General features: G+C 36.9%; 1 protein-coding gene across 16 annotated transcripts in view; it reads left to right on the top strand.

Annotated features, from left to right (window-relative positions):
- Adam22 (ADAM metallopeptidase domain 22) overlaps positions 1-12,184 on the top strand; it is a 249,300-nt gene that overhangs the window by 219,097 nt on the left and 18,019 nt on the right. For 4 of the 16 annotated variants that reach the window (XM_087204751.1, XM_087204748.1, XM_087204752.1 and 1 more), the window contains 3 exons: positions 8,137-8,237; positions 9,105-9,171; positions 11,464-11,574. In XM_087204751.1, coding sequence (XP_087060877.1) covers positions 8,137-8,237; positions 9,105-9,171; positions 11,464-11,574 — 279 coding nt within the window. Of the gene's footprint in view, positions 1-5,662; positions 5,858-8,136; positions 8,238-9,104; positions 9,172-11,463; positions 11,575-12,184 lie in introns of all 16 variants that reach the window. The other 12 variants (XM_087204754.1, XM_087204746.1, XM_021242656.2 and 9 more) reach the window with 5 other exon arrangements.

Raw genomic sequence — 12,184 nt, 5'->3', positions numbered from 1 at the left:
GGAAATTTGTGTAATTGGAATCTGTCTCCTATATTTTCAAATAAAAATGCCAGTACACAAAGTCAGACACCTTATTCAACATAACCTTATAATTAACAGTTAGCCACCAGTGTAAAAAGAGATACTTTGTATTCATGTTGTTCTATAAGAATTGCCTATTGTATCTAAACTTAAATTGCCACGTACTACACTATTGGGGTATATGATTGATTGATTGATTTATGGTCCTGGAGATTGAACTTGAGGCCTTCACATGGAGCTACACCTGTTTTATTTTTTATTTTGCGATAGGGTCTCTCTATGTTGTCTAGGTTGATATAAAAATTAAAATATAATCCTAGAGGTTAATTATCCAGGATAGGTCTTGTATGTTGTACAGTATGTAGTTCTGTGCTCCAGGCACTTAGCAGAACTCATCATTAATGGAAAAAGTAAAACTGAGAGAAAATTAACTAAATTTTAAAAACAGCTAGATTTCTTTGTGACATATTTTAAACACTTGTGTCCTGAAGCACTTGAATAGAGCAGCAGCCACTTATACTTTCTGTTGAGTAGAAATGATTAGTCTTATCAGAATTCTAAGGTCAATGACCTTCTTCAGTGGAAAATATAATTAGGTTGATAAAATTTAAAAAATTGATAATTCAGCTTTGTTTCCATAGAGGGTAAGGCTATAATGTAATTTAATACTTGAATATATAAAAAGAAAACTAAAATGACTCAAATATGTAACATAAGAAATAGTAAAACAGTGCCCTAAGATGTGTTCTCACTAGGGATGCTATCCAGAATAAGGTAATTGGCCACACTGTACCAAATAATTAATATTTAAAAGTACACATTCATTTCTCATTCTAACTCAACATACGAATAGAGTTAAAACATTTCACATAAAGAATCTGCTTTACTTGCCTGGTATATTAGCACATCTCCTGGTGTTACCAAGTCATCATTTCATCAGTCTGGCTATGCTTTTGGAATCAAGTCCATATTTTGAGAGTTGTTACATCTTCAGTGGATATCTGTCAACAAAACTTTGTTTCCCTCTTCTCCATAGCTAATGAATATTAGGTTTGTACAACCTACAACCTTTAGATCAGGAAGTTGTGAATGTGTAAGTGTCTTCTAAAGGGTGTTTCTTTTTGGGAATATATGTTAGTGATACAGAAAAAATACTAAGGGCAACTGACTAAAGCATGCATTAAGAAGTTTTCAGTCTTATAACATGATTTGCAGAGATCTGACCAGTTCCAAAGATTTCTAGGAAGTAGAATGTAAAACTTTGAGTTAGCATTGCCTTAAAATTAGGTATTCCTTTCAGGTTCTATGGTAGGAGAACTAGTTGTCAAGGAATTAGAAATATACTAATATGTGATTTCGGAAAATCTCTTAAACTTTCCTCCACTCAGAAGTCAAAGTTCTGTGTAATTTGTAAGCATTACAGTAATGGGACATTGTCAGTATAGAGTGTGGTCTCTGAAGGATGTGTTTCTCTAATCATTGCATGGAAGAGGAGAATGTTCTCAAAAAGGAAGGCAGCATTCATCAACATGAAACCCACAGGTATCCTTTACACCGATGAAAATGTTGGTGAATATAAAGTTTTGCCACTAAATGCAAAATGTGTTAAATATGTAGCCGCTTATCAGATTCCTGTTAGTGTTGCAATGGCTCAGAAATGTGAAATTTGGCATAACTTTCAAATTATTAGAGAACACAGGCAAGTAATTCCATAAATACTTATGAAAACCTGATCAGTGTTCCCTCCCAAGAATGCATCCTCAAGGTTTTCAGGATATTGAAGAGTTGTGCTGTATATTTATTTACAAGGCTAACAAAAAGATAAAAAAAAAACAAGCCCCGCTTTTTTCCTTTTTGTTCACAGTCTGCTTATTAAAAAAATAGAATAGAAGGCCAGTTGTGGGGCTGAACCCCACACATCACTTTAAATCGCTTCACTGTAAATCTGCCAGAGCTGTTGGGCAAGGGGAAGATTAGCCATGGGGAAGTTAGACATTCGGCAATTACAAAGATGGCTGTTTATCATTTCCTTTCAAATCTCCAGGAAAGAAAACCTCCATATTTTTAAAAGTTGACATTATTGTTTGTGTCATAGTATGAGTGCTTTAGGACTTAGCAGTTGTATGGTTGATAACAGTTATAAATAGGTTTTAGTTTTCAGGCAGGTTTACAAATAGAATAAGAAATATTAGCTGAACTTCAGTTTATAAAGTATTCCTATTCAGTTGAAATCTTTTTTCTTTGTCTGAAATGAACACTCATCACTATGATAATGAGAAATACAATATTTTAGGTCATGTCTTTCTATTCTATGGTTTTACCTTAAGCGTAATCTTTTCCCCTCCTCATTTCTTTTCTCTCTAGCCTGTTTTAGTCACTTAATTTTTTTTCTTATGGATTTCCCACTTTTTTCAAGCCTTTCTTGGTTTCTTTTTATATTGCTATTATTCCAGTAATATTCATGCATTTATCAGTCTCTCAGAACACCTTATAAAATGTCCTAAAACAGTAATGCAACAATTCCAATAAAAGACAGCCTAGACACCAATGAAGCACTGGATAAATATCTTCTTAGCACTAGGATTAAGAGTTGGTTACATTTTTTTCATTCTGAATATACCTAGGGATTATGCAAATAAATATAACAGTTTGATGGATAACTTTAGGAAAGATCAGACTTCACTCATAATAAGATCAACTATTTGCCCAAAGGCTTTTGAAGTGTCCAAGAAATAGTCTTTTTTTGGTTGTTGTTGTTTTGTTTTGTTTTGTTTTGTTTTTTTGAGACAGGGTCTCACTGTGTAGTTCAGGCTGGCCTTGAACTCGTGGTGATTCTCCTGCCTCAGCCTTCTGAGTGCTGGGATTACAGGCGTGCACTACCATGCCCTGCTCCAAGAAATAGTCTTCCTTAGTGTTTAAATTTATAATGCTCTCATGCAGCACTAGATGGTTTATAATTATGAACACATAAGAGTTGGACTGACTTAATCTGAAGTAGAAAAAGAACAAATAAGCAATGAACATAGACCTTCAGAGAAGTAATAATTGCAGTTTGTATCAGTCAGCTCCTCCAGAGTCATTAAATTATAGGAGTTGGTCCTTGACTTAGATAATTAGAATACTTTCAAAAGAATGTCATCAAATGAGATGTATCAATTCAAAACAAAATAAATTAAGGTTGTATAGGAAGGAGAAAAGGCAACTTGTAATTAATGTGAAAAGGGATAATTTTAAAGAAAAACAACAGTCACAGAAGATTTTTTCCTTTGGGTTATTCTTTACAAAAATATGCATATGTCTAAAATATTTGCATATAATGTGAGAAAGAGGTAATTTTCCTATTATAAAGTTTAGCACTGGTCAGGCCACTTAGTGTGCTAGTCATTTTCAGGCTCCAAATTTAAGGAAATGTGAAAAACCACTCAAAATTTAGGAGGAACACCTTAAATTAAGAATTTTAAGGGTATCATTTGGCTGCTCTCTTATGATCTTTCATAAAAAGGAATGAAATGTTATTTTATTGATTATGGACCCCTGATCGTCTTTATCTTTACTACAGCAAGAAACATTTGTTAAATATATGATAAATATTATAAAAGTGGATAGTGAAAGATGTTAGATATTGCTGTTAACAAATTACTAATCTATCACTGATATTTGCTATATAAAGAAAGTTGCATTGTGGTATTTCCTTGTGGTATTGCATTCCTTGTGGTATTTCCAGGAGGATGCATATGGAAGTAGTTTCTATATTTTGGACACTTTCCATGAAGATAGATAGGAGTTTCATCTGGCCAGGCTGATGAAAGGAAATGCTCCGGAAGTGTACTGAACCTGAACTTGCCAATACCTTGACTGAAATCCACAGATTGTGACATGCTTAGCGTTTAGGATGCTTGTACACTGTGTCAGAAGTGACTGTGGACTTCAGAGAAGTGGCACTGAAAAGTTAGTAAACTGTGCTCCATTAAAAAGTAACAATAAAAGAGCCCCTCTGCTGTGGGAGGCAATCCCTTTGGACCTGCTGTGTCAGCTGACTGAGGCCTTGATAAAGACCAGGATGGAGGCCCCAGTGCCTGAACCATGCAAAGACAAGGTCATTTGGAGGATTACAGTGTGATTCTGAGCTCTTACATAGTAGCTTGTCTTTATTAATTTGAATTTGTTGACATATACCTCATCATATATTATTAATACTGCAAATATAGAGGCTTATTTTCATATAAAATCAATATATCATAACTGGTAAAAAGAAAGGATAATCTTGAGTTGAAGTCACTCTCAGAATTAAAAAGTACGTATTTTGTAGGAGCCTATGTCAAAGATCTGTGGGTAGAATTAGTCTTACAGATTAGTAGTAAATTCTTTCATTAGAGTAGATTAAATCACAAATTAAATGGATGCTTTATATCCATTGAAAAATGTTTTTCAGATTTATAGCAATGTGTGAATGAATAGCATTGAAATAATATGGGAGAGGATTTCAGTCATTCAGAAGAATGATGAAGTATTTTAAACATTTACAGCAATATGAGAATCAATACAAATAAGCAGACATCGGAAAGTGGAATTTTGGGAGGAAAAATAGCATTAGAAGTAACCAAGATTATCATGGTAAATGAAGAGAAACCAAATAGGAGGAGGAATTAGCACTTGAATGCTTCTGTTGGATCTACTGGAGTGTGGCTTGGCTTTAAACTCTTAACCCTGCACCAGTGTGACACCTCGCTCCAGCACTGAGTGGAGGAGTCCAGGGTCCGATGCAGTTGGCTGCTGGAGGGCCACAGTCTGGCCGATGAGCACGCTAGCTGCTGTGGGTGGCTGGCTGGAGCCTCTATATAAAGCTCCTACCTGGGTCCCCTAGGGGGAGTGAGAAAAGTCTGTGCCAGCGTAGTTCAAAGTGGGCGGAGTGGGTCGGCACCAGCGCAGAATGCACAAGGGCTCCTTGCTGTGCTATCAGGACAGTGGAGCCAGAACTGAGGTCACCTCCATATAACCAGAAATGCTCTTCCAGAGTTTTCACAGCCCTCTCTTCCTTTGGGTAAATTATCCTCCTTTGCATAATACACTGTTTATTATAAAACTTGGAGTCTTTTTCAATTTCTTCCTACTTCTTTTAAATAAATAATGAAACTCCAAACTGAACACCAAACTAATAATTTATTTGGATTAAAGTACAGAATACCGTAGAAATCAATCAATTAAGTTCAGTCACATTCATTATGTAATGTTTAGAAATTATGAAGAGTTTATTCACTACAGTGGGGAAAAAAACTGTTTTACCCTAACCCATCTTCCACATCAATTTTTTTAAAGGACAAAACTGCAGCTAACATCTCCAATTATAATGAGGTTACAATTACAAAACTTATCTTTCCACATTTTCTCCCCAAAGTACAGCCTTCTCCCAAATCTATAAAGACGCCAGTAATTGTATTTCTGATCTCTATAGTTAGAATGACTGTAACTTGTCACACTTATTAATAAACTTATCTCATTTATTAATAATCTTCTGTGTTGTTACAGATTTGATTCATGTAGATCATTACCCCTACCTCTTTTTCCTGAAATAATATTTGTATATGTCTTTGTTCATGTGTGTGTCTTGTTTTCTGACTCTGAAATGTTTATTATGCCTTAGACAGTTACCCCAGGGAGATTATGTAAAAAAGCCTGGAGATGGCGACTCTTTTTATAGCGACATTCCTCCTGGAGTCAGCACGAACTCCGCATCTAGCTCTAAGAAGAGGTCTGCCTTTCTGTCGCATTTTCAGATTTCTACCTGTTCCATCCCACATTATTCCATTAGTCAGAACATTTCATTATTTTGCAGCAGGTTTGATTACTTCTTCCTTCTTTCTTGAATGTTAAAAGAAATAGTATCCTTTGTTCTTTGATTACTCTACTTCAAAATGCCATATGCTCAGAACCACTTGATATACAAATCGGGCCACAAAATTGAAACAAAACAAAACAATTTAAATCTTCATAGAAACCCCAGGGTGTTATAGTCTTGCTCTGGTAAGGCTTGAGAAACTCAGCATAGTATTTTAATAATATTTTTAAATGGTGAGCTTTATGTCATATTTGGTAGTCAAAGAAAAAGGTTACTGTCATGCTTCAATAAAAGCAGTTAAGATAAATTGGTAATATAAGTGCTGTCTTGAATTTTTTTTAAATGTCATATATATATATCCAAGCTAAGCTTGCTGTGAAACAGATTGCTTCTCTGTGAATCATGTATTTGAATATTATGATTTTGCATTTTTTTTCTGGAATGACTATTTGGAGATGTCATGATTTATACCTTAGTTGATGAATTAATTTAGGTATGTTTAATATTTGCCTGAGTTTTACAATAGTAAGGTGAGATTAATATAGTATTTATATGTCTTAAACTTTGATGATATATTCTTGTTCTAGCATCATAAGATGTTTGGCACCACTTAAAATTCTGCATGCTTTATAATTATAGTAAGTGGATAGAAGAAATAAATACTTGGAATATTTTAAGGAGTAAGATGTATATTTGCATTGAAGGAAGCTACAGTATTCTTATGGGGAATTTCTTTAAAGTTGCCAATAGGTGTGTAATAGAGAGGAATAAAGTTTTGGTAGGCACACAAATGAGAATGGGCACATCCATTATTTTGCACAGTGAGGTGATGTGGCTACGTTATTAAGTGGGAACATGATCTCTCCTGGTGGCTGAGACAGAATGGATTACTTGTAGGAATTCTGCAGTGATGCTCACTCAGTCTTTATGAACATTAATCAGGAAGGAGAGTAGAAGGAATTGATGAGATCTGGGAACTCTGTTTTCTGTGGAATTTTGTTAAGCATGAAGGACAGCTTTCACTTAGATAATAGAATTTAAAGCAAAAGCAGAAGTACTAGTTTGGGGCTTATAAAAATGCTTTTAAAAACATTGTTTTAATTTATCGAGGGTGGGTTTGTTGATTAGGAGAAGATGACTAGGGATCTACTTGAATTATCTTATATGAATATTGCCTTGGTCAAATACAAAAATTTTAATTGAGTATGACAGTAAAGAAAGAGAAATAAGTGGGTTCCAGCAGAATTTCTATTACCATTTCTTACAAAACAGAAGTCATTCTGTAAGTAGCAAATGATGTTGAAAAGTTCCAACCTAGGGCATTAACGTATAACAGTTGTGCTGAGTTCTATGTGCTTTCACTCATCAGTAAGTTCTTTTAAAAACAGATATTATTGGCAATCAAACATTATGGTATGTGGAAAAGATTTTTAATTATAATGCTATTTTCTAAAGTACTGGAAAAGAGCTTAAAATATTCCTTCAAATAATTAAAAAAGTTTTAATGGGTTGTGATTTTAAGTAGTTAAAGATGTATCAAATTATTAGACTTCTAAGTATGCGCAGTTTGTCAGACTTCTTTTGTTATGGGATACAAGGTATGTGTGTAGAGTTTGCTTCTTGTAGCTAATTCACTGAAGTTGGTAGGACAGGGCCTAGGGCTCAATGGTACATGGGCTTTGTGAGAGCTGTTTCCATGACAAACTTCCGTCTTGTTCAGTTCAGCTATTGGACAAGTAACTAAACTGTACTTCTTTGGATCATATTTGTGGAGAAAAATGCCAATTTCCTTGGAAAGTAATTTTATTATTTAACCATAAATATTACTTTGATAAAGATGAACCTGGTTCAGTTGAACAAATCTTAATATTATCTCTTGGAAGTCCATGTTCTCATAATATTTGAATGGAAGCCATTGCTTTACAATTAAGAAACATCTATGGTGGGACCCCATTATAACTCTGGGGCTGGGCTTATGTAACTGAAACACACAGTGACTTTGCAACCTGTGCTTGCTGTGTTCTGGGGAATATAGATTGTCTTGCATTCAGACCTGGGACTTTTGGTTTTTGGACTGTTGTAATGGGGTTCCATTGTATTTGACTTTTCTTAAATTGTGTAATTCTGCCTTCTTCATGAAGATGTATATGTTCTTTTCATTCATTTCAGATTTTTTCTTATTTTATTTAATGCACAATGATGGTTATAGTTTTGCTTACTGATTTCAAAACATCCATTTTATTCCATTTTGAACAATATAAAAATATTTTCAATTTCAGGTCAAATGGCCTCTCTCATTCTTGGAGTGAAAGGATTCCAGACACAAAACATATTTCAGACATCTGTGAAAATGGACGGCCTCGAAGTAACTCTTGGCAAGGTACAGGGTAGCACTGTGACTCCATCTGTGGCCATAACCCAAGTTCTGTATTCTGTGGTCTCTGGGTGGAAAGACACAATTATTCCTATAAGCTCTCTACTCATCTCCCAGTAGAGAGGAGGGTATTTAGAACAAGAGTCCAGCGTTTCATTTTGTTTCATTTTATTTTTCTCTTCTTGGATGGGGAATGGTAGCACCAGTATGTTAGTTTGCTCAGGTTTGTACCACCCACTGCTTCCCAAGAACATGGAAGACAATTGTCTTTGGTTAAGGCAAACAACAACAACAAAAGAATGTGTTCAAAGCTAGCCCCGAAGGAGGTGGAAGGGCCTCTTATTGCCTCCCCTTCCTTAGTTGTACAAGAGCTCTTATCTTAAGGAAGAGAGGGGAGAAATACAATAAGGTAACAGACAAGGAAATAAATGCCTGTGTAGTTTTGTCTCCCCTGCCATTCTCGGATTTTTCCTCCCTTCTTCCCTTATGGAGAAACCGGCCAGACCTCCTTACTTTCAGACAGGGATGTTATTTCTTGGTCCATTCATCTGCACCAAGAAGGAGGAAGTTTGAAAAGTAGCTTGTATTTTATTTTTATTTTACCAGCTGGGTATACTGGTACACACCTGTAATCTCAGCACTCTGGGCGGCTGAGGCTGGAGGAGTCCAGGCAGGAGGATCCTAGCCTAGAAAACTTAGTGACTTAATGAGACCCTGTCTCAAAATAACAAAGGAAAAAGGACTAAGCATAGAGCTCATTGTGACGGACCTGGTTCAATCTAGGGTGGTGAAATGCCACGTGATTGGACATAGCAATTGGAGATAGCAATTACTTATTTATATGGAAATCTGGCTATAAACCATCTTTTCCAGGTAACCTGGGAGGCACCAGAAAGAAAATCAGAGGCAAAAGATTTAGACCTCGATCTAATTCAACTGAGTAAGTCTGAACCTCTAATAGAAAAAGGCACTCCAATTAAGCAGATGGACAAAAGAACCAGTAAACCATGCTTCTGGTCTTGGTTTTGTCCCATTAATGCTTTTTGCTCTATAAAAGTTAACCATGACTTTTCTCTTTCACATAGGCATCTCCGCAACTGTGCCCAAACCAGCATTCACTGACAGTGGGGTCTCACCCTTGCTGTAGCCTTCCCTCCAGTCACCTGCCCTTGTGGTGTCCTGGTTCCCTCCAGAGGGAATTTTGATAACCCCTCCCGCCCCCGTCTCCTCATCACCCGGGGTCCAGCCATGTCAAGGGGCCACCTTTCCTCCTCTTCCCACTGCACATGCGGACTGGAAGCATCAGGGAAGCTCCCCATGCCTTAGAGCATGACGGTGCTCTAGACCCCAAACCACCACTCTGAGGTCTTCATGGCTGCAATCTAAGCATTCTCTCAGACTAGGCAATAAGTTTCCCTTTTAAAGGGTCCTTCTGAGGACCTTTAAAGGGGCATTGACCTAAACTTGCTCTTTAACTGAATCGTTGTCACTGAATGCAACACTACTCATTTTAAATGATAGCCACTTTTTTTTTAAGTGGAAGTGGGCTGGAAGTTATATTTAAAGTCTTTTATAATGAAGTAAACAGCCTGTACTTCTCTGGGGGAATGTTTCTCCAACTTAAGAGGGCACAAGTAAGGGCCTCCTCAAACCTTTATCTCCCATTCATGGAAACACACCTTCCACATCCTTTTGGACTGAACTTGCCACCTGGTTTTAACTAACTGAACTTTTTTAAGGCACCTAAGATTTTTCACTTATTTCTCACTGTGGTGATATCATTTCCAGGGTCTTTATTGCTTCTTCATGCCTTAATACTTAAAAAGTCTGAATAGCAGGTATTTGTTAACTGCTTGTCAGAAACTTTTGTTAGCTTTACCATCATGTATCCTGCCTTTTTCAGTCCAGGAGTAATAACATTGCCCTGAAATTTGGACCTTCCACCTGAATGGTATTGTCTTGTAAGTGGCTTATCAAAGTTTATTAGAGGATACTTCACCTTAGAAACAATGAACAGTTTCAAGTGACAGCATTGCATGGTCCAGAATGGCATCATAGAACTTCATCATAAATAACTAATTGGTTAGAGTTTATCTTACGCATTCCCAAAGCGCTTGGATGCTTTCAGGCTCACTGTTGATAAACTCTCCTGTGGAATGTTATTTGATTTGATTTGCATGAGGTCACCTGGTAAGAGCTTCTTAGCTTATTTCAACTGCACATAAGGAAACAGAAGAAATCCCAAGTTGCTCTATAGAACTTCCTTTGTGTACTATTTAGTATTCTTACAGTGTTTTCTATAGCAAGACTTTGACAATTCCTAAGCGGAAAAAAGAAGTCTAGTACTATGTTAAAGTTATTAGTTTAGGACCCAAAGAACATTTGGTATTTAGCAATATTCCTACAATATTTTCTAGGGCATTCACTTATCCTTTAAAATTTTGTGTATAGTTTCCACTAACATCATGTGCTAAAAATTATAATACTGTAGTAGCCTTTGAGAAATCTAGCTTTGAGATAGTTGTTATAATAAATATAAGGAATATTTAATAAGACATCCTAAAAGTATTATCTTAGAATGGAGATGAATTAAGAATTCCTGCAGATTTTTCAGACTTCATTCTAGTTACATGACTTGTGTAAATAAATGCAGCACTATTCTCATATGCTACTATTCTCATTTATCTTCTGGTACTGGGACTATTTCTCTCTATATATGCATTTTTATACTTTTTGAAAATAAGGATTCCTAGGCTGGGGATATAGCTCAGTGGTAGAGCACTTGCCTACTGTGCTCGAGGCCCTGAGTTTGATCTGTAGCACGGCAATAATAATGACTCCTGATATATGACATGTCAAGAATGATGTTGGCACATTTTTAAGTAATCTCATTTACTTCTGATATAATCATACCATTTGTGTGACTATAAAAGTAGCAAAATGACCACAGGAAAAGGTATCTTTGATTTTTATTTTTTTAAACAATAGGAGGTATTTCAGGTCCATTATCTCAACATTGCCTTTTGATATCTCATCATCACAATGGGTGATGAAAATTGGGACATGAATGACAACATGCACCACAATGCATGCTTTGCTAATTAACAAAATAAAATACCCTTGTTTGCTGTACTGTTTTCCCACTCAAAGCTTATACATATTCCTCACTGTTATACATGAAATGAAAGAGCTTTTTGGCTTAGACTCTGTATTATATATTGTGTTTTTACAGGAGGGAGCCCCAAGCACCTGAGCCTGGGCACTCCCTCGCCCAGACAGTCCCATCCCAAGGCATAAGCCCAGGGGGCTCTGACAGCCCCCAGACAGGGAGTCTGGATCACAGGTCAGTCTCCACCTGCCCCTTCATTCTGGGCTGCCACTTAATCTCCCTTCAAGTCCCTTCCTTGGCTGAGCACAGGGTCATTGGATCTTTAACTGAGCCTCCATGTCTGCTCAGAGGTGCTCCTGGTCCAGCCAGCACCAGCTAATTTTCCTCTGCCTTTCCATCCCAGAGAACATAAAGAGCTCTCCTAGCCTGTCTGACGCATTTTTTGCATGTTGCGCTCCAAGCCAAGTCAAGCCACACAGGGTTGTTGATGTTTGATAGAATCCTACCACTCTAGCTACTGTGAAGTAGAGATGTCAGAAGTCCATTCTGAAGACCCTTTCCTGGGCCGGCTCCCAAGGGGAGCAGCAATTCAGAGTTCTTCAGTGGCTCTGTGAAGTGACCTCAGCCTTCTGAGTTGCTCCCTAAAATGCAGGAAAAGGCCCCTCAAGTGCAAGTCCAGCCAGATGGCTGTAGCTTTCATGGAGCAGCCATGGCACCGGCACTTTGATTTTCTGAGATACTCAGTGAAAGGAATAATTGTCTTCTCCAGGAAGTGGCCATCTGCCTGTAGGTGACTCTGTTTGCCGTGGCTCTGTTTCACCTGATGACAGCTGCATGGGCTTTT

The sequence above is a fragment of the Heterocephalus glaber genome, unplaced genomic scaffold (genome assembly GCF_053883595.1).
Source record: "Heterocephalus glaber isolate CG9 unplaced genomic scaffold, H.glaber_assembly_v1.0 deba00000546, whole genome shotgun sequence".
Classification (NCBI taxonomy): Eukaryota; Metazoa; Chordata; class Mammalia; order Rodentia; family Bathyergidae; genus Heterocephalus; species Heterocephalus glaber.
The sequence above is the reverse complement of the archived record's forward strand: the minus strand, read 5'-3'. Positions and strand labels throughout refer to the sequence as shown.